The sequence below is a fragment of the Hemicordylus capensis genome, chromosome 5 (assembly GCF_027244095.1).
Source record: "Hemicordylus capensis ecotype Gifberg chromosome 5, rHemCap1.1.pri, whole genome shotgun sequence".
NCBI classification, from domain to species: domain Eukaryota; kingdom Metazoa; phylum Chordata; class Lepidosauria; order Squamata; family Cordylidae; genus Hemicordylus; species Hemicordylus capensis.
Genome location: NC_069661.1, coordinates 247,368,425 through 247,391,877, shown reverse-complemented (window position 1 = coordinate 247,391,877; position 23,453 = coordinate 247,368,425). Strand labels below are relative to the sequence as shown.

The 23,453-nt window shown below is 44.4% G+C and overlaps 1 protein-coding gene across 1 annotated transcript; it reads left to right on the top strand.

Annotated features, from left to right (window-relative positions):
* Window positions 1–12,011: 12,011 nt before the first annotated feature.
* Window positions 12,012–21,695, top strand: SPX (spexin hormone). The gene is made up of 6 exons (XM_053251438.1): window positions 12,012–12,148; window positions 14,368–14,448; window positions 14,575–14,632; window positions 16,498–16,560; window positions 18,122–18,208; window positions 21,454–21,695. Exons 1-6 carry the CDS (start codon window positions 12,143–12,145, stop codon window positions 21,510–21,512), a joined length of 354 nt encoding a protein of 117 aa, XP_053107413.1. The 5' UTR covers window positions 12,012–12,142; the 3' UTR covers window positions 21,513–21,695.
* Window positions 21,696–23,453: the final 1,758 nt, after the last annotated feature.

The window sequence follows — 23,453 nt, the reverse complement described above, 5'->3', positions numbered from 1 at the left end:
CTGTTGTAATTTAGTCACAGCAGAACTGGGCCTCTGCAACACTGTGGATGGTGATTCAGATACACGCAGCAGCATGGGTAATGCTGAACCCTCCACGTTACCCGTGAGCCACTGCCTATAAAAGCCTCACATACAAACAAGGGCCACAGTCCAGACCCAGTTCCGCACATGGTCCCATTATTTGCTTCTGCATGGTGTCGCTGCTCAGACTTGATGCAAGAAAACAGTCTGAATGGTTGTGGTGGCCCAAGGCAGAGAAGGCTTACGGTTTCTGAGGAGCCATGCCATTGAGAGACTTTTATTATTTATTATTATTTCTTTATTACATTTATAAACCACCCCATCCAGAGGCTCTGGGTGGAGTACAACAACTTTTAAAAAGACATAAAAACACATAGTGCTAAAAACAATATAAAAACAATTCAAAAACAATTAAATTAAAGGCCAGGTTTTAGGTTAAATCTGGAACTTGGATGTTCTATGTTCTTTGAATATATTTCAATCCCATTTAAATATACAAATTTAAGATTCCATTTGCGGAAAGGCTTTGCCTCGTGCCTCTGGGGAGGCGGAGACCATAGAGCATGTACTCCTTTTTTGCAACTTCTATAAAGATAGCCGAGATAAACTCATACTCCCTCTACTGCTCAGCTGGTGCCCTGGTTGCCTCCACGAAGTCTACACTAAGATGCTGCTCTTGGATAAAAAACGGGCTTTCACGAACAATTCTGCTAGGTTCTGTGCAGCAGCATGCGAGATCTGTCGGACCCTGATTGTCAGCCCATAATCCGTGAAGCTGATTTTAACTACGGACTACTTTACTAGATCGTCCTATTTTAGCTAGTTTCCCTTTTTACTCTATAGCAGGGTTTCTTAACCTTGGGCCCCCAGATGTTGTTGGACTACAGCTCCCAGAATCCCCAGCCACAAAGGCCATGTCTGGGGATTCTGGGAGTTGTAGTCCAACAACATCTGGGGCCCCAAGGTTGAGAAACCCTGCTCTCTCTCTCTCTCTCTGGTAGAAGTCTTTTATTCATTAATATTTGTACATGCACTAGAACTGTATATTTGTAGGAGAGGAGAGCTGGTCTTGTGGTAGCAAGCATGACTTGTCCCCTTAGCTAAGCAGGGTCCACCCTGGTTGCATATGAATGGGAGACAAGAACAGTGAGCACTGGAAGATATTCCCCTCAGGGGATGAAGCCACTCTGGGAAGAGCAGAAGGTTTCCAAGGGCTGAGAGAGATTCCTGCCTGCCACCTTGGAGAAGCCACTGCCAGTCTGTGAAGACAATACTGAGCTAGATAGACCAATGGTCTGACTCAGTATATGGCAGCTTCCTATGTTCCTATGTATTTTATAATTGGTTAATTTTATGTAGCAGATTTTAAATACTGACTATTATTCATTTTAGTTAGTTGCCTTCTCATTTTAATTAGATGTTTTCTTTTAACTATATTTTATATTTTAGCTACCTTGCTTGTACTCCATAGTATATTTTAAATATCTTGTGTTTCTAAGACCTTCATTCCATTAGTCTTCCCACTAGAGCTGTAATACAAATCTCAATCTTATAGTTTATAGTAGTAATACATGTAACATTTATTTTCACAATAATCTGATTGCCTTATCTACTTTACTGTATTACTGTATTATAACCTGTGCTGGTCTTTGACCGTAATAATAAAGATGATGATATTTAAATATTGTTACTTTAATAAGCTATAGGTTGTGGTGGAATATATTTCTCAACCCTGCTTGAAAAATGATTAATGTTGTCTAGTCAGTGAACCTAGCTCAGTCTTGCAAATAATCGACACACAAATTAGTAGCTTACTCAAGAAAGTTACTAGCCTGTTTGCCCACATGTATGTATGTTAGTTATATGTGGCTTGGATAAAGAACTTTTGCAAAAATAAAAAATCTGGCTTGGCCTTGTGGTAGCAAACATGACTTGTCCCCTTAGCTAAGCAGGGTCTGCCCTGGTTGCATGTGAATGGGAGATTTGGTGTGTGAGCACTGTAAGAGATTCCCCTTAGGGGATGGAGCCACTCTGGGAAGAGCAGAAGGTTTCAGGTTCCCTCCCTGGCTTCTCCAAGATAGGGCTGAGAAAGATTCCTGCCTGCAACCTTGGAGGAGCCACTGCCAGTCTGTGAAGACAATACTGAGCTAGACAGACCAATGGTCTGACTCAGTATATGGCAGCTCCCTATGTTCCTATGTCATGTGGACCATGGCCAGGTCAAGGGCTGGCCAACTGGGGCATGGAGCATGCACAGCATAATGGCTGACCAACTGGGGCACTAGCTGAGAGCCCAGGGTGGGCTATCAAAGGGTATAGCAATAGCAATAGCAATAGCACTTACATTTATATACCGCTCTATAGCCGGAGCTCTCTAAGCGGTTTACAATGATTTAGCATATTGCCCCCCAACATTCTGGGTACTCATTTTACCGACCTCGGAAGGATGGAAGGCTGAGTCAACCTTGAGCCCCTGGTCAGGATCGAACTTGTAACCTTCTGGTTACAGGGCGGCAGTTTTACCACTGCGCCACCAGGGGCTCTTTTATGTGGCTGACCCCTGATGCCTGATGAAAAGGAACGGTATCTGCCAGTGCAGCCACCAAGAAGTGCTCCAAGCCACTGCCACTACCACTGCCACCAAAGGAATCCTTCCCCAAAACTCTTGTGTGAGTATATTATAGCTGCTTCCCTCAGAAACACAAAGTAATCTTATGTAGATTGAACTAAGCCTTTATTCAGAAAAAAACTCCATTTTCTCCTTCACCTTTCTCTCCCTTTTTTTCCCTGACTCCACACCCACACTCTCTATAGGATCTCCACTGGGACAAACTTCTAAACAGCAAAACGTAAAAGATTACTGGATCGAATAAAACAGTGGGTTTACTTTAGTGGCCCCAGGGGTCTGTAGCACTAATTGGCACTCACCATTTTTGTTTAATGCAGTGGTGGCTGGCCGTTCCTGGGACTGGGGGGAGGGGGTGCTAGGCAGGGCAGGTGATTGGTGGAGGCACAGGTAGTGAGAGGTGAAGCCAACTGTGGGCGGTGCAGGAGGCAAAGCCAATTGTGGACAGCTGCAAAGGCGGAGTCAGGAGTAGGTGGGTGCCTTAGCAATAACTAGCAAGGTGTAGATTTGCAGCTTAGAAGTACACAAATCTCATTTGCTCATCAGCAGAGGTACAGAGAAATATGGAAAAACATCAGTTCCTTTATAGTGCTTAACAGGACCACAGTAGTGTGTAGATTTGTATCTAACATGGCAGGATCAAAACACAAGCACAAACACACAGGAAAAGAGCTGTACAAGCTACAAGTAAAGCACAGACCAGCTACAAAAGGCTGCTTCGGTAGAGAGTAAATGCATGCTAAAGTCACTAGGGCAGCTCTGTCTGCCTGGTTATTTCAAAAGTGAATACTACTAATAACAAATACCAGCAAGAAGAAAGAACTCTGAGCCAGAGTGGTACAGCTGGACTAGACCAGGGTGATCCAAGTTCAAATCCCCATTCAGCCATGAAACTCATGGGGTGACTCTGGGACAGTCACTTATCTCTCAGCATAACCTTCCTCATAGGGCTGTTGGGAAGATAAATGTAACCAAGTGCCCCACTCTGGGCTTCTTGAGGAAGCACAGGCTATACATGTAAAAGTAAACAATTCTATATAAACCACAGGTAAAGCAGAGACCAGCTACAAAAGTGGAGAACAAATGCATTCTGCATTTGCAAGAATAAATGCAAGGGCAGCTCTGCCTGCCTATTTCAAAAATGAATACATAAATAATAGATAAATCACAGATTTTTCAAAGACAGATTTTGCTGCAGCTATGAGCCATCTCCTGAAACCTAGAGGACACCATGGGAAGCACATATGCTTGGGGACACCCTCTCCCTACTCCATGCCTTCTGAACAGCTGGGTGCCACTCTTTGCCTGCTTTGGGTGCCCACCATGTAGCCTCAGTGTCCACCCTAGCAAGCAACAAATGTTTCTTATAGAGATAATTTCCTTAATCCTTTCTCAATTAACCATAATCCCCAGTGGATATATTAATGTTACAGATACTGGCCATAATCTAGAGATAAACCTGGTTAGCTCTCTGCATAGCAAATGGATTTTTAAAATTATTGTCCTTCCAACAGAATCCATTCCTTCTCTACACCACACCCACATGGAAATGCCACTTCTGTAATTATTTCAAAAGCAGTTTGGACTCAGAAATCCATTCATATGCCCTACTGACACACTAAACTAAGTACCCACAAAGTTACCTTCAACTCAGGTATTGTGTGTGCATTTGTGTGTGCACATGCACAAATTTAAATGTTACAGTTCTAAAACAGGCTACTCCAGTTACTGGCTTACATCCAGACTAAGGTACTCATGAGTACTCCCACTGAAATTAATGGGTTAAGTTTAGTTCTATTAATTTCAATGGGAGTACTCAGAAGAGGTGTGCACAAAACTGGTTTGCCCAGTTTGGTTCAAGTCTGGACCGAGCATGTTTGGGTTTGTCACCCTGAACTAGATCCCCGGCTCGGCTCAAATTTGAGCCAGTTTGGGGTTCTAAGAGTTTAAATTTTTTTAAAAAAATTACCGCAGCCACAGGGTAGTCTCTGAAGGTTCCCCCTCCCCCTACTGGCCTCCTCCCAGTCTTCTTCGGGCTGTTTAGGGCTCTTTTCGGGCCTTTTTTGCCCTCTCCCTGCTCGTGGTGGCCATTTTGAAGGCTGACACGCAGACACACACACACACACACACACACACACACACACACACACACAGGTTATTTGCATGAAGCGGGCAACAGTACCACCTGGAGGCGACCGGACTCAGCAGTAAGTTTAAATATATATATTCCACTGTTAAAACCTTGAACTGCCTCCAAGCCGGCCCAGGGGGTTTGGCTTGAGGTCAAGCCAAAACAGGCCTGGTCTGGCTCGAGGGCTCACCCTTGAGCAGGCCCAGTTTGATGGCGAACCAGTTCGACCTCAAGCAGGTTCACACATCCCTAATACTCAGTGCTAATTTTCAGTTAGGGTGAGGATAGTATTATGCATGAACCACACCGTCCTGCTACCACTTGTCACAGCCTGGTCTCAACCAGCCCCGTGACTTTTGAGTTTAACTGCTGCCACCAAGAAGACTTTTACGCTTTCTCTGGCTGAGTCAACTACAACAGCCTTCCAACCCCTCTGTTGTATCAAAAAATATAGTAGAGTGGTAAAAGCTTTAGGCATGGGGTGGAGAAAACAGAGAGTGGCTACGATTTTTTTAAAACTAAACAAGAAATTTTACTTTGAAAATAGTTCCGTTTTAAACCAATAGTTCCCTCGAAAAGATTAATACAAAAACAGCAACCAAATGAGCATAAGGAATACATGAAATATGAACAAACACATCCAAACTGACCTGTCTAATACTGGGCCCTGATTCAGAATCCTCTGCAGACACCCCAGCTTTTCCAGCAAACCCCTGTCTTGTCTCTTGTTCAGCCTCAGGTCCTGCTCTCCTTCACAGTTCTAGGGGTTCAACCCTAGACTGTTTCTCCTTGCTTGTGAGTGATTTAGCTCTCCAGAGAGTTTCCACTCTCTGTCAGTGATTTCTCAGCTATTTCCAGCCTGCACTCTTGGAACGTCTTTCCCAGCACACTCTTCTTCCAACTTGAACTGCTCTCCCTTGGATGCTTCCTGTACTGCACATGGACTCTTCTTTGAGGTGTCCTCTGCAGACACCTCAGCTTTTCCAGCAAACCCCTGGCTTGTCTCTTGTTCAGCCTCAGGTCCTGCTCTCCTTCACAGTTCTGGGGATTCAACCCTAGATTGTTTCTACTGCACATGGACTCATCTTTTCCAGCCCTCCAAATTGTACCAAACTAATTCAATCAACTATCCAATCAACAAAGCTTAAGTTCCCTCCATTTTTCAGAACCTACCCAATAAAAGCAAGCCTCCACTTCCCTCCAAAATCAAAACAGTACACTTCATCACCCTCAAAAATGAAACTGCTGAACAGGTGCTGTGAACCTCAGACCCCTTGTACAGCAAATAGTAAGGCAATTTCAACATAAAATCCTATTCATAAAAAGATGAGGTTTAGGCCTCATTCCTTCACACTGAGCTTCAGCACATAGCCAGCCAATCAGGAGCAGAGGAGAAGAATCTTCACCCTCCTCTCTCCCCTTCTGCACTGGACACATTGTTGAGGACACATTGGCTTTGAACCAGTGATCCGCAGATGGGAAACAAATAGTGCAGCTGCAGCACAGGGAGGCAGGAGGGTTCTGGGAGCTCTCAAAGCAGAGAACCCTTGCTCTGGTTCACAACACAGTGGTACTAGCTCATACTTTTGATTTGTCTTGTGACACACATTCCAAAAAGGCTGGCCTTCATTGGAGCAGGCAGATGTCAATGGGACAGGGCCAGAGTTCAGTGGTAGAACATCTGCTTTGCATGCAGAAGTTCCCAGGCTCAATCCCTGGCAGCATCTCCAGGTAGGGCTGGGAAAGACCCCTGCCTGAATTCTTGGAGAGCCGCTGCCAGTCAGTGTAGACAATAGTGAGCTAGATGGACCAGAGTCAGAAACAGAGAAAAAGCCACCAAGATAGCAGATGAGATTTTAATTTAATTTAATATATGCATTTATAATAGTTATATAGTTGGTATATAGTTATACCACCTTTTGACTAAACAAAAGTCGTCAAAGCAGTTTACATAGCAAAAAGAAGGAGAAAGTGAGAAAAATGAACCAGAGGATGGTTCTGTGTCCCAAAGGAGTTCACAGTAGAAAAAGAAACGCAAAGGGAGACCTCAGCCTCCCAAAAGGGAGAGACGCTGCATGCTGGGCTGAATAGGGACAGCCCCTCTCCCCCAGCTAAATATAAGATAGTCGCCATTTTGAAATACAACTCTTGCCCAGTTAGGGAGCAGGGATAACTTTATGATGAGCATGTCAAGATTGACAGATCACTGCCCTTTCAAAGGTCTTCCAGTCAGAACAAAGGATGCATGGAATTCCCTTTAACAAGGGGCCCTGCTGATCTGGTGATCTTCTCTCTACAAAGCTGATTTCAGAATATTGATTACATGACAAAGCCACTCTCTCACCTATGTTAATTCTAATGGGAAATGGCAGGTCTGATGTAATGCCTTTTTGACACAGAACTCATCAGCAAGAGCTGTCGGAAGGAAGGGAGAAGAGGAAGACAAGATGGTAATTTCCTTGGAAATGTTATTCAGCTGGGAATGTGAACAAAGTTTCATCTCCCTGCACACACACACACACACACACCCGGCAAGATGTGTATGCAAGTATACAAGCCAACACCTGTATCATGTATCTCTCTCTGTAAAAGACTCTAGCATTTCAATCACAGCCAAACTGATGAGGGTATCAAAATAGTTATAAAGTATTTCTGCAAAAGATAGAAAGTTTGGACTGTGGCACTGATTTGATTCAGGAGGCACTTCAGTTCTTTGCAGACCTCAGTTCAATTTGGCACTTCAAGGAGGTTCCTGCTTCACTTCAGCCTGATTCAAAGCAGTTGCTTCAGTTCAGGGCCAAACTTTTTTGCTATTCTCTTGTCCCAGGTATGAGACAGGGGATAGGGCAAGCTGTACTTCATCTTTGCTCCCAGGTGGTAAGGGAACAGTGTATTTTGTGGCTCCAGTTTTTAAAAGAGCCGGATATAAATGTAAAATAAAAAATAAAATAAAATAAAATAAATACACAAAATGACTTCCACCAGGGATTTTTCTTCTCCCCCAGCATCCTAGGACACAGAGTTTCTTAGGGAGTTGTAGCCTTTCCTAGGGTTGCAGCCCCAGAAAAGACTACAATTTTCAAGAAATCTTGCACCTTTCCCAGGACTACAGGGGAAGAACACAAAGCATAGCAGAAGTCATTTAAAAACTGAAGCCAACAAAGACACTGCTTCTTACTTCTTACACTGCTTCACTGCTTCTTCCCAGACACTTACTGGGAGCAAAGATGAAATATAGCCTGCCTAGTTTCATTCCTATACCCATGAAGTAAGTATAAGGGTGAAGGGATGATGATGAGACAAAGTGGGGAGGGTTCAAAATGGCCGAATTGCTTCAGAAGTACTTCAGCCCAATTCAGCCAAGGCTTCTTCAGTTTAGACCAATTCTGCAGTTTGCCTGTTTGAATCTGAATTAAAGTTTTGGTGGTTGAATCTGGCTAACTCTTCCAAAACAAATCAGTCACTGAAGCTTTGCAGAGCCCCAATAGGAAGCTGAAATTCAGTGCCTCCCTCTGTATAAGCTGCCCAAATACAGGTGACCCTCATTATCTGCAGTTTTGACACTAGCAGTTTCATGTACCCTGTTTCCCCGAAAGTAAGACCTACCCTGAAAGTAAGACCTAGCAGTAATTTCTGATGTACCACTAATTGCCCTAGTGCATTTTTGGGGGCTAAAATTAATATAAGACACTGTCTTATTTTCGGGGAAACACGGGTATCTGTGATCAGGCAATATATACCCGACCTCGTTATCTGCAGTACGCATCTTTGCATATCCCAAGTATTTGGCAGTGAAGTTCTACCCTTACAAGGTTGTGCTTTTGCTGCATATGCTCAATGGGTTGTGAGAAGAGTTTGGAGGAGGACAGTGGAGTGCTTTGGTCTGCCTGTTTAGAGGGTTTTTTCTGCTTACAAAAGCCATTTTGAGCAGCATTTGGTAGCATTTGGCATCCTTAGGGAGTCATTTCTCTGGAGCTTCCATTGGCTTTTTGGAGCCATTTCTCTGGAGACCTTTCAATCCCTTTGGAGCCTTTTTGGAGCCATTCCTGTTGAGATTCTTGGAGCCATTTTCTGAAGCCTCTTGCAACATTGTGCTGCCCTTTTAAGATGCTATTTTATTTATTTATTTATTTAACATATTTTTATACTGCCCAAAACTCACGTCTCTGGGCAGTTTACAACAAAGCAATTATCACTTCTATAAATTTAATTTTAATTTTGGTGATTTTTTAATTTTTAATTAAAATCAAAAATCAAAAATCAATTTTAATTTTAATAATTACAGTATATTGTTTAATTTAAATCACAATTAACAATTCAATTTAAATTAAAAATTGATTTTAATTCTCCATTCAAAATTGATTCTCTTCTCACTCACTCCTCTGTGTGTGTGTGTATTGAATTGGATTTAATTTCTTGCCTCCTCTTTGGCCAGCCTACCAACCAATCAGGCCAAGGGGCTTGTGCTGCTAAGTGCTGGACTTCAACATTGGGGTGAGGAAACATCATGATTTCACATTACTGGAGAAGCTGGGGGGGGCACTGCTGGAGGAGCTGGAGAGTGGGAAAACAGGAGAACTGAGTGAGCCAAGGTATAGTGCTGTGCTCCATCCTTATTTCTGCTCTTACCCTGTCTTTTTTGTGATTTTTTTTGGTCATTTTCCTGTGCTCCGGAACATAACCCCCTAATTCCCATTGACTTAAGGTTTCATTATCCGCAGTTACATTATCTACAGTTGTAGGCCAGAATGGAACCCCCACGAATAACGAGGGCCACCTATACGACACTCCACCTTTGACAACTTTCTTTAGATCACTCCACTGTCCAGGTGGGTGGGCATAAAAATAAGATCTCCTCATTTGTGGCATCCAGAATTTGGAACAGTCTCCCAAGAGACCTTTGCATGGCTTCAGCACTACTCACCTTTTGAGGGACAGGAGAGACAGTTTTGTTCCAGCTGATATTTTCTGGACAGTGGCTGACAGCCCAACTAATGAAGCACCAGTGTAGCACCAGTCTTCTAACTAACTGTCCAGACTAACTGTAACGTGTGTGTGTGTGTGTCATAAGGAGGCTGGCCCATGTGCAGCTGCTGCTGTGCCCCCTGGCCCCACTCCCGTGTCTGGGGGTATGGTCTCCCTCCCAAATGGAGACATGTGGAAGGGAGATTGATTGGCCCCGCTGCGTTGCCAGTGAGACCAGAAGCGGCTCTCCCTGCCTTTAAGGCAGGGAGAGTCACTCTGGCCACGTTGCCAACTCAGTTTGGGACTAAAATAACATGCGCCCCCCCTGCATCTGGGGCCGTGCTCATGGCCCCTGATTGGTGGTGGCCCAGGTTCTTTGAACCTGTTCGCCCAATGGTGGCTCTGCTGGTCTTGTGGTAGCAAGCATGACTTCTCCCCATAGCTAAGCAGGGCCTGCCCTGGTTGCATATGAATGGGAGACTAGATGTGTGAGCACTGCAAGATATTCCCCTTAAGGGACGGAGCCGCTCTGGGAAGAGCAGAAGGTTTCAAGTTCACTCCCTGGCAACATCTACAAGATAGGGCTGAGAGAGATTCCTGCCTGCAACCTTGGAGAAGCTGCTGCCAGTCTGTGAAGACAATACTGAGCTATTTCAATTCAATTTATTGCGGCCGTAGGTCATCAATACTGAGCTAGATAGACCAATGGTCTGACTCAGTATATGGCAGCTTCCTATGTTTCGTGTGTGTGTGTGTGTGTGTGTGTGTGTGTGTGTGTGTGTGTGTGTGTGTGAATTTCAGTGACCTCCCATTCCCCTGAAAATATGTCCCAAAGGACTGCATGATGCTTAGGACTTATTTTCAAGTTGTACGGTGTAGTTCCTGGGCAAAGGAAAGTTGTCAAAATTCCCCCCTTGCCTGAGCCAGCAGTGGAGCTGATCTAGCTGAAATTTTCAAAAGCAATGGTTCATCTCCTGTTGCACTGGTGCTTTGTTAACTCCCCTGCTAACTGGGCAAAGAGGCACCTTTTTAATGTGGTGGTTCTCTTTATTTAGCAGGGGGAGAGCAACCGGCCCTATCCACCCCCAGCACAGTACCCCTTCAGTGACTGTTGCTGGTGTCTATCTTACGTTTCTTTTTAGATTGTGAGCCCTTTGGGGACAGGACCCATCTGATTATTTTATTTTATTTTAATTTATTTTAATTAATTAATTTATTTTTTTACTGCTAAAACGCTTTGGACACTTTTGTTGAAAACAGTATAACAGTTGTTGTTGTTGTTAGTCAGGATATCAGTAACAGTTCAGGATGTGCACAAACCTGTTCGGAGGCCCTTTTACAGGTTTGAACACCGGTCAGTTCAAAATGTTCAGTGGAGGAGGGATGAATTTAAGGGCAGGGGAGCGTGCACGTAACCCCCCCCATGCTTTCCCCACTAGTGCTTGCTGAAAAACCAGTGGGGTGGGACGGCAGCATACCTCCTTGCCACCCTATCTGCTCCTCAGACCGGAAATAACAGGAAGTAGCGCGTGCATGCGTACATCGCACTCATGTGTACGTCTGCTTTGCTGGACTGGTTTTTCAGTGAGCGCCTGTGGGTGAAATGCGGTGTGTGTGTGTGTGGCGGGGGAAAGTGCACCCTCCCCTGCCCTTAAAGTTCCCCCCTCCCGCTGTTGAACCAGTTGTTCCATGCACATCCCTAGTAACAGTTTGTTAACCAAATTTTGCTTGCTTGCTGCTGCTGTTTTGATCATTCTGTCATACATTGTTTTAGCTGACTGAATCAATATTAGTTTGTTATTGTATTGGGTTTTTAAAGAATTAGCCATCTTAAGTATTTTATAGAAAAGTGGAGTAATAGTGCCAGAAATAAATACATACACAGACAGACAAAGAAATTAATTCAAGCTTGGCCTTATCCAGTGTATCTGCACATAGGACACAGCGAGGATAATATGTTACCTTGTCCATGGGGTCATATTATTTCATCACTGCCACCAGTGCTGAGAGAAGGTCATCCATTCCTACCCACCATGCCTGTGAGTCTTGATCTTTTGGCATTAGGGTGACGGCTTTATTGAGAAGGTTTGTGGCTAGTGATGCAGATACATCCCCCTAATGTACATGTCAGAAGTGTCCATCTTTCTATTCCTTTCAGTAACTTCCCCTGAAGGTTTGTGAATCCTCCTCTCCCATCTCCAAAAGACGTCAGCTGATCCATTTCTTCTTGTTTGAGGTTGACAAGAGGTCCCTTTAGAACACACCAATCTGCCTCCAAGGGGGCGGGTATCTCAACATAGAAGGCTTAAATAAGGATTCCTACATGATGACCGTACCATGTATTGTATACCAGGCGACATACAGCTACCAAAGACTTCGCAACAGCAGAGGAGCTAAGAATGAAGGTATGTGGAAAGAACAGCTGTTTCTTCTCTATTGCTAATGGATGGAGTGTATTATTTCTAGGAATTACTGGGGTTCTTGTGCATTTTTCTTACCATTTAACTAGAAATGCAACAGGGATTGTTTGTGTACAGTAAACTCATAGATTAAATCATAGGTAGCAGCATAGTAAGATCTGTGTTTATATACTTCACTGAAACCAATGGAAATCACTTTTACTCCCACTGATAGATTTTAGAATTGTGGCTATTTCTTCAATAGGCACATTAAATAAGCAGTTTGTGACTGACTGATAAATGAATTGCAGTATAGAAAACATGAGGTACAAGGTATGACTTCTTGACTTCCCTACAGGAGTTGTATCTGTTATATTTCTCAATCCAAATCCAACCCTCTAAAATCTAAATAATAGAGGAATAAGAAATCTAATATGGCTTGTCAACAGAATCAAAAAAATTTCCTTGTTTTTAATTAACATTGCTTTAAATGTATATAGAAGTTAAATGTTGAGAATATTTTAATGAAGGCTATGATCTGAGACAACAGGAGGGATTTCCAACCTTGGGCCCCCAGATGTTGTTGGATCACAATTCCCATCATCCCCAGCCACAATGGCCAGTGTTAAGCATATTTAAGTCCCCAAGACTTCAATGGGAGAGTGGGACACATGCTTAAATCTCTCTCATTGAGACAGTACTTCAACTGAATGGCTGATCTCCTATGCACATTTTCCTAGGAATATTCCCTACTGAACACAGAGAGACTTTTGTAAACATGCATATGATTGTCCTGTAATCTGCATACAATTTAAAAGGAATAAAAACAAGAATTTTGAGGGGAGGAGAACACTGTCTTACACACACACACAGCAAGGATGCACCAGTGCAGTGAGAGGGCAGCATAACAGAACTTCCCAACTAATTGCACCAATGAAGTGTGGAAGCAGCAGTTTTTGATTTATTTCTTTCTGAAGAAAACTTTCTGCCCCCTCTTCAGAAACCTCCTTCCTCCAGAAAGCCCCCTGTGCCACCCAAAATATGTCCCTGAGGTTTGCATAGCTCTCAGGGACATCTTGGGGGGGTATTTGAGCCAAATGGTGTCGGAAGGAAGGATGTCATTCACTTATCTCACATGGTACACTTTTACAGATGTAATTAGAACACCATTCTAGAGAAAGACTAGAGTAACAAAGAGCCTTGATTTCAAATATTTAAGTGAAAGCTGACACTGGCAAGTACTGTTGAATAGAGTGATATTGTTGCACCTCTACTTCTCTATAGGAAAAAAGCTCTATATTATTTATGTGGGCAATTAGAGTAGCTGTCATCCAGCCACCCCACCATTTGAGTGACAAGGCAGTCAGTTCAGGGAATAAGACAGGGTGGGGAGAATCTGTGACCCAGACCCTGGGTGACCATGTATTGCTGGGAAACCCCCCACCTGCAAACACACACCAATAGGGGAATCAGGGGAACCAGAATCAGTATCCCCACTATAGCCCAAGTCCCCAGCCCTGCCTTTGTCCTCCAACTTGGAGAAGTCAGAGGACTTACTAAGATTAACAGAGGCCCCCGGTAATGACGGGGTCAGCCCTTACAAAATTGGGCAGTGCCCCATTAAGAACAGATCCTTCCCTAGGCTAAGACAATCTGCCAAGGCATCAACAGCCAAAGAATGTTGCTCTGAATCACTGCTGGAGCAACATTCAACTAATGTTGTATTACCAGCTCCGGTGAGCCTGATAGGCTCTAGCCAAGGTGCTGACCTCCTGCACGTGGAGCTGTCCAAGGTCTGTGTCACTCCAAAATCTCTGCCTTGGTCCTGGCTTAGCCCAGGAAAGGCCAGTGGCAACCAGGGCATTTTAATTCTGGAAAAGCCAATAAAGCTTGCACTCTAGGATCTAGTCTCTAGGTAACAGAAGCTGTGCTATGCAGGTCATAAGTGCTCAGCCTCTGGAGAAAGGAATGTGGACAATGCAACCAGGAGGGAAATGAGAGAGGAAGAGGCAAAGACTTAGGTTAGAAGCTGAAGAGGTCCTCCAAGTCTGATGAGGCCAATGAAGAGAGTTGAGTCAGATACTGGAAGTGCAGGAAGCGTCAAGTGCAAAGCTGTTTTGGAAATCTTTGCAGCTTTCTATCCTCATGGGATGGGGCAGAGTAGAGGGATTCTTAGCAATGGAGACAAAGTTACTAAGTCCTCCTGGCTGCTTTTCCCATTTCAGGGACTCCATGGAGGTACAGCCACTGCCTTGGCCCTGTTGCTTTCTGCTTCTTTCATCTCTGATTCCTGGAGTGCTCCCCAGGTAAGAAGAGGTTGGAGTTGATTTGCTCAGCTGTGCAGAGTGAAACTCATGCACAGTGCAGAAACTTCAGGTAGCTATGCATGTTCTTAACTGGGTTCATTTTTTCTCTCTCATTTGGGCACGAAGAGTCATTTCCAAAGAAGAAACTGGACTCCTCAGGCAATGCTCTATTTAAAGGGTGCACGTAAGTCTCTTTGCTAATTTCTCTTTGAAAGGAGAAGGGGATAACTGAGAGTGGGTCTTTTCTCATCTTTATTTGCAGACCTCTTCATTGATTCTCTTTCTATATTTTTGAGAGGCCAGCCAACATTTTATTTATTTAATAGATTTGTATACCTCCCCAAACTCATGTCTCCAGGTGGTTTACAACAAACATAAGAAATTAAAACAGAAATTAGAACATTAAAAACAGTTTAAAACAACAGTTCAAGTTAATAATACAGCAATTTAACCATTCAAGTTAAAGGTGAATAAATGTATTTTAAGAGTCTTTTAAAAAGCTGTCAGAGATGGGGAGGCTCTTATTTTGGCGGGGAGTGTATTCAAAAGCCTTGGGGTGGCAACAGAGAAGGCCCATTCCGGAGCAGCCACCAGATGAGTCAGTGACAATGCTGATGGACCTTCCTGGATGATCTCAATGGGCAGTCAGGCTCATCGTGAAGAAGACATTGAAGCTATTCCCACAATCACTAGCAAGTGGGCTAAGGGAGCCCACTTATTACATTGCATCAGGCCATTTGTCCTTCTAAAGGTAAAGTGTGCCATCAAGGCGATTTCGACTCCTGGCACCCACAGAGCCCTGTGGTTTTCTTTGGGTAGAATACTACGTCAGTGTTGTCTACACTGACTGGCAGCAGTTCTCCAAGGCTTCAGAGAAGGTTATTTTCCAGGCTTATCTGGGAATGCCAAGAATGGAACTTGGGAGCTTCTGCATGCAAAGCAAGCAGCCTAACCAGTGAGATGCAGCTCTTCTTTTAGAAAGAAAATGTAGCGGAGTGTACATCAAAAGAAACATGTATATTCGACAGCATGGTAAACATTCATCCTGCCTTTTCACTTTAAATCGAGCCTCAATCCCACTTTATGAGAAATTAGGGTCGATCCTTATTTGAAGGCACAGATCTGCTGGCATCACATACAACTTGGTTCTAAGAAGCCCTTTTCAGCATTTTTTGTGGTTTGGACTATGTGTGGATGTTGGTTTTACAGAAGAGAAAGATATAGGGCCGGTTCACAAGTAATGGGCAACCGGAGGTCCCTTCACCACCGATTCCCAAACCTGAACGTCTAAACCGGGAATTGGAGCTATATATATATTTTAAAAGATTTGTGGTTCCCTCCCCAAACCGTGCCTTGTCATCTTAGTTCACTCTAAGTTTCATCTGCTGGGGCTCCGGTTTGCCTGTGCCCTGCTAACTAGGCAAAGTGGCACCTTTTAAATGTAGTGATTCTCTTTATTTAGCAGGGGGAGAGTAACTGGCCCTACCCACTGCCAGCACAGGACCTCCAGTGACTGTTGCTGGTGTCTATCTTATGCTTCTTTTTAGACTGTGAGCCCTTTGGGGACAGGGATCCATCTTATTTATTTGTTATTTCTCTATGTAAACTGCTTTGGACACTTTTGTTAAAAAGAGGTATATAAATATTTGTTGTCATCGTTGTGCCAGTGTTACATACAAAAGCTGGCATGCAGTTTCATCGTTCTAAAACCGAAGTTAAGGGAAGAAGCTTTTCCCTTGCTCTGGCTCCTATTGGCTGTGCAGGCTTTCCTTCAGGATAGAACGAAGCCCACACAGCCAGATTCCCCGCCTCTCTGCAAGTCTCTTTGACTGCAGAGAGTTCTCCTGAACGTATGAACACATACAGGACAACGTGGGGAGGGGGGAATCATTACATGTGAACCGTCCCATAGAATGTACACACCTGTAGCCTGTTTACATTATAGATGGATTTAAGCTGTACATGTGAGAATGCCGTCAGTGTCTTTCAGGGTTACATAAGCTACATATGATACAGTCCTTATTTCAGTGTCATGTCCTTACATTTTAGAGGGTCGTCGATTCATCTCAGAGGAAAGCCAGAGGAAGGATCTGTATGATAGGCTGCAGCTGGGTAAGTGCCAGTGGGTCTCTGAAAGAGCTGGAGATGAGATGTTGCATTTTTGAAAAGTTTAGGCTGCCACTCCAAATGCTTGAGGCATTCAGAACAAAATCTAAACACCTTAAGTTCAACATCTTTCCACTAAGATGATCCTAAAAAGAGCTGACCACATTAGAACGAGTGACAGTAGCCTCTTGTGTTTCAAGGCACACGAGTCCTTTCCATGTGCTCTATGTGCACAGAAAGACTTCACATAATGGGATGTATGGCATTGTGGTGGCAGGATCCACCCCCGTCAGAATGCCTGGCCAACTGCACACACGAGTGATCGGCTCAGACATTCTAATGAACGTTAGATTGGAAGAAGGAAGAACCTGCGGTCATTCTGCTTGCACATACAGGGCTGTCCTTAGGGCGTGGCAAGCAGCGTGACCACCTCGGGCCCCACTCTTTTAACCCACATTAGAATTAACTGGAAGGGGGCCCTAAACTGGCTGATTTGCCCCGGGCCCCGCACCCCGCCAGGGCTCTCTAAGGACAGCCCTGTGCACAGAACATAGACTCATAGAGTTGGAAGGGGTACCTTGGTGGCCATCTAGTCCAATCCCTTGCTCAGTGCAGGACATTTAGAATGAAAAGGGCAATAGTCCATAGCAACATACAGAGCTGCCTTCTACCAAGTCAGGCCATTGGTCCATTTAGCTCAGTATTATCTATAACAGGGTTTCTTAACCTTGACCCCCAGATGTTGCTGAACTACAACTCCCAGCATCCCCAGTTGCAATGGCCTTTGGCTGGGGATTCTGGGAGTTGTAGTCCAACAACATCTGGGGGGCCAAGGTTAAGAAAACCTGGTCTATAGCAACGGGCAGTGGCTCTCCAAGGTTTCAGGCAGGAGTCTTTCCCAGATCTACCCAGATGCCAGGGGGTGAACCAGGGGCCTTCTATATGCAGAGCAGATGCTTTTCCACTGAACTATGACTCCACCCCTTAAGAAGGGGAATATTTTACAGTGCTCACATGTAGTCACCCATCCAAAGCAAGCCAAGGCAGACCTTGCTTAGCAGAGGGGACAATTCATGCTCACTACCACAAACCTCTCTAGTACATCTTGGGGCAACCACTGTAAAGACTACGGGTATGCTTTTTTTAAAAAAATGAAGAAAACCCCAAACCAAAGAGGGCTCGTTTGTTTAGGAATGAATAAAATCTGAACCAACTGAAAGCCTATTTAGTGTGGGTTCCATTCATTCTTCAGTGAATGGGTTGGGGAATCAATGGGATGAATGGATTCAATTGGATGAATGGGTTCAGTTCAATTGAGGGCCCATATTTAAGGTCCCAGGGCATTTTGGGGTTAAAAATAATTGGCCATTACCAGAAGGCAGAATGCACTGAAGCTCTTCCAACCTCACAGAGGTGGTGAAGAAATCTACAGTGTAAAGTAAGAACTTTAAAAAGAAAATCAAAATAATAATACCAGTAATGAAAATGGAGGGGGCAAGTTTTCTTTAAAAAGAAAAGTGGGGGGAAGGAAAGGGGAAAAAACACATTTGGATTTTTATCTTTGCAGAAACACGCAGTCAAAATACGAACCCTCTAACCCTTTCTGAAGCTGCTGCATTGTTTCTGTCTGCTCTTCGGAAAGCACAAGAAGAAGGTAAAGGCATGCTAGTTCCTTTGTGATATATTGCAAATGTGGAATAAATTATCATTTTCAAAGCCTTTCTATTGTGTAAATTGGCTTGCAATTGTTTAACTGGTCATCCTATGAATGACTTTATTACCCCTTTAACCACAGATGCACAGGTGTCAATCACAATTCGATTAAAGTGTTCTTAAATATTGTAGTTGGTATAGTGTGAAACCATAAATAGCCTCTTGGCTCTCACATAAAATCCCAAGACGGCGTGTTTGCCTGATGGAGGATCCCTTTGTTTATTTTTCCATACCTCAAATGTCCAAGCTGGATTACTATTTATAAAGCTGACATTAAATGCCAGCCAAGTTTTAAATGTGGTGAAGTTTTCTTTAAAAAGATCAAATCAAAAATCTCAAAATGCTTCAGAAATCCTTGTTCTAGACTAACAAAGCACTTGTGCAAATGTGTCACACTAGCATAGGGCTGTTGCACTAGCTAGTTGTGTTGAGTTTGGAGCTTAAATTCCAGACTAGTGTTGCACAAGTGCAAACATGCTTGCACTTTCACAATGAGATGCATAACCTGTGGTGTGCAATCTGTTGCATGCCTCATGTAATTTTCAGGGGAATTTTGCAAGATAGTGCAAGTGTGCACTTTTGAGCATGCCTGTGAACTCACACTGCTACACTGACTTCTTGCACTAAAGTAACTTTGTTCATTGTGCAAGTGCTTTGTTGGTCTGGATGTCATATTGATTGATTGATTGATTGATTTGATTTGATTTCTCTACCGCCCTTCCAAAAATGGCTCAGGGCGCTTTACAGAGAGAAATAATAAATAAGATGGATCCCTGTCCCCAAAGGTCTCACAATCTAAAAGAAAAGTAAGATAGACACCAGCAACAGTCACTGGAGGTGCTGTGCTGGGGGTCGATAGGGCCAGTTACTCTCCCCCTGCTAAATAAAGAGAATCACCACGTTAAAAGGTGCCTCTTTGCCCAGTTAGCAGGGGCGACTTGTGCCAAGTTAGCAGGGGTGATATTTTAATCCTCAAAGCACTCCTCTGAGTCAGAGGATGAAGGCAGGGCCATGTCCTCAGGTTGTAATGGGGGTGCTGGCTCTGAGGTTTCCAGGCATTATTATTTTTAATAATTAAAATATTTTTATTTTTTATATTTCTCCTGGGGCGCTCTCAGCAGCATTGGGGTGCCTGGGATTTGGAATGTACGTAGAGCCATTCCTGTCTCATCACCTGCACATGTCCTCCAATTGTGGTGGTGGTTGTGGGGTTTCCCCATATCCGGAGTCATAGCACCAAGGAAGCTGCAGCTACCGTGTTCTCCCAATTCATGAGCAAGGCTAACGGCAAAGAAAGGGTCTCTGGGTTCTAATGCGGCAACCCTCCATGTATGTAGGATTGTTCTCATGATCGTCAATTGGGCAGGACAAGCATCCTACCCACTTCTGGAGCTGTGTGTGCTCCTGATTTTTAGTAATCTGTCAGCAAAAACCAGGTAGGAGAAGGGGAAAGTGGCCATGTGGGAGGCGGACACAAGCTCCGATGGCGCTTCCTCCACCCTGGATAATATGCTGGTTAAAAGTGCTGGGTAGGATGTCGCTGTTGAAACCTGCACCTGCCTCCCACATGATCATTCCCCCCTACTCCTACCTGGTTTTTGCTCACTGACTACCAAGAACTGGGAGTGTGCCCAGCTCCCAAAGCTGGGTACAGTAGGACATATGTCCTATCAGTTTACCATCATGAGAACCAGCCATGTATGTATATATGTTAGAACAGTCACCCCTTGCCAACTGCAGTTTTCCTAATCGCAGTTTTGAGTCTCCGCGACTGGGAATTGTGACAGGCTTTGCCAACTGTGAGCCAAGTATCCACGGTTTGGCAAGACTGGTAATTTGGGATGGTTTGGAGGTGATTTCTGGGGGTTATAGGGTGATTTCTGGGGGTTATGGGGTGATTTTGGGGGGTTATGGGGTGATTTCTGGGGGTCACCTCTTACCCTCTTGCTGTCCATTGATGATTTAAAGGGATTTCAGGTGATCCCCCCCCCATTTTTTCCCTTTATTTCGGTCTTTTCACAACTGCAATTCCCTTAACCCCGTTTCCAATTGCTCACCAACCATGAATTTGCCAACCGTTAAGTTTTCCCAGAATGGAACACTTGCGGTTGGCGAGAGATGACTACATTTATTGTCCCACCCTTCAACCCAAAGGGCACCCAGAATATTGTACAATGACAGCAGTAAAAACCAATGTAACCTTTAAATCAGTTCAGCAATAGAATGCAGAAGAGGGCAACCAAGATGGTCACAGGCCTGGGACACCTTCCGTAGGAGGCAAGGCTACAGCATCTGGGGCTCTTTAGTTTGGAGATGAGGCAACTATGGGGAGACATGGTAGAAGTGTATAAAATTATGCATGGAATAGAGAAAGTGGATGGAGTGAAATTTTTCTCCCTCTCTCACAACCCTAGAACCAGGGCTTATCCCATGGAACTGAAGGCTGGGAAATGTAGGACTAACAAAAGGAAATACTTTTTCAAACAGTGCATAATTAATCTATGGAATTCATTACCATGGGATGTGGTGATGACCACCGGCTTGGATGGCTTTAAAAGGGGCTTAGACAAATTCATGGAGGACAGGTCTACCGATGGCTACTAGTCTGGTGGCTATGGGCCACCTCGAGCCTCAGAGGCATGATGCCTCTCAAAACCAGTTGCAGGGAAGCAACAGCAGGAGAGAGGGCATGCACATACCTCTTGCCTGTTGGCTTCTCAGAGGCATCTGGTGGGCCACTGTGTGAAACAGGATGCTAGACTGGATGGGCCTTGGGCCTGATCCAGCAGGGCTCTATGTTTTTAACTATGTTCTCAAATACTTGAGCAAATACAAAGCAATTCCTCTGGCCCTGAAAAGGAAGCATGCTTGTCACTAGACAAACATTTTTGGTGAGAGAGTTCCCGAGTCAGGGTGCCATAACTGAGAAGACCCTATTCTGACTTGTCACCCACTTTACCAATGACAGCAGTGGAGTTGGGGGGACTGGAGAAGAACCTCTGCTGGATGATCATACTATCCTGGCTAATTTATGCGGGAGGAGGTGGTCCCTAAGGTACCCGGGTCCCAAGCCATTTAGGGCTTTGTATGTTGGGGGCTGGAGTGGAGTGAGGGTGTTTATGAGTGCCAAATCCCCTCTGGTTTGTGCTATAGCTACCATAATGTTATCTCTGTTTGTTTTTGCAGATGAAGACGACACAGACGAGAAACCCGGATATGTTGCTGATGGCCTAGTGAACTGGTGAAAATGTTTCAAAACTAGATGGGAAATGCCTTGTGCCGTATAAGTAGAACTAAAAGACGCTCTGTGCAAGAAAAACTTCGCTCCTTCTTATTCATCTGTTGAGCCTTCCTGCCTCAGTTACCCACTATGTCTTCTTAACATGCATTGACCTGCAGATGAATGCAAAAATAATTAAAGGCCAATGTCCAGCTTAGAAACTTCTTTTACTGCATGCATTTTATTATGATGTTAATCTCATATTGTGTATCACCAGTCTTTATTCCCCTCACCCCCTTTCGTCTTGCAAGTATTATCTGGGTAAATGATGAAAAAGACTAACAGTCATGCACGTGCAAAAGACTAGCAACCATGCATGCCTAGATAGCAATTATAAGAAGCTATGAAAATGAAACATTTGTGCAGGGTGGCGGGGGGAGCTTTTTATCTTCACCAGAAGACAATATTAGGGCTTATTTACACCCCAAATAGCAACCAGCTTTATAGACATCGAACTGCCATAGCTTCTTCCAGAGAATGCTGGGATTTGTAGTTTGGTGTGGGTGCTGAGAGTTCTGTTGGGGTCCTTAGAATACTAGGCACACTTCCTCTGGAGTGAGTTACATTGAACTGGGTGGATTTCGACTGAGATCCTAGGGCTGTTCCCGTGATCCTAAACAAGGCTGGAGAAGGATCCAGGCAAGGTAGGAGAGCCGTGTGCAATCCCAATGGGTGGCCATGTGTTTGCAAAGATCAAGGTAGGAGGAGGGGAGAGTGTTTGTGTGGGAGCCAGCCGGGTGTTGGGTAGGATGGGTGTGGCCAACCCACTTTCTCTCCCCAGCATTGTATGGGGGTGGAGGAAAAGCCATCCTTCCCAGCTCCCACATGACCACTCTCCCCTACTTTTACTTTGATCTTTGCAAACACACAACCGCTGATCAGGAGCACGCCCAGCTCTTCCACCCTGGCTGGGTGCTCCTCTAACCCTGTTTAGGGTTGTGAGAACAACCCCCCGGACGGACGCAGCACTTTCATAATGAGCAAAATTGCCCTAGCCCAAGAAGATTGATTATTCTATTTATTTATTTATTTATTTAGATTTTCTTATATACCGCCTCCTCCAAAGACTCTAGATCATGACATTGTGCTAAAAAGACAGGGATTTGCAAAATTGATCAACTGCACAAAAGTTCCCTTCGAAACAAATGGGATGTGCCACAGGTGCACACCACAGTGCAAATGCACACATTCTTGCAGTAGTGGAACACTACTCAGGAATGCAAGCGCCAGACTTAGTACAAGTATTCAGTGCAACAGCTTTCTGAAAGTGCAATGTTATTTCTGAATATACATGCATAGGCCTGCACAGGTATTTCCAGTCTTATGCGTGTATACTTAGAAGCAAGCCCTACTATGTTAAATGGGGCTTACACTCAGGCTAAATGTGCATAGGACCATAGCCTTGCAGGACTACAGTTCCCAAGGTTCGCTGCTGAAGAAGAATGCCTGCTAAACCAGCTGAGGTTCTGTAGTGTGGATATTACCCGCTGAAAGATATCTGTGCAAATGTTAGAGATTCTGGAGTAGGTAAACAAGACAAAGTCCTTTTTTCACACCAAGAGATAAACAGCTTTGGAGAGCTGGTCTTGTGGTAGCAAGCATGACTTGTCCCCTTAGCTAAGCAGGATCTGCCCTGGTTGCATATGAGTGGGAAACTAGAATTGTGGACACTTCCCTTAAGGGATGGAGCCACTCTGGGAAGAGCATCTAGGTTCCAAGTTCCCTCCCTGGCAGCATCTCCAAGATAGGGCGGAGAGAGATTCCTGCCTGCAACCTTGGAGAAGCTGCTGCCAGTCTGTGTAGACAGTACTGAGCTAGATGGACCAATGGTCTGACGCAGTATATGGCAGCTTCCTATGTCCCTATGTTCCTAAAAGTCTTGCTGAAGGGCGGATGGCAATGGCCA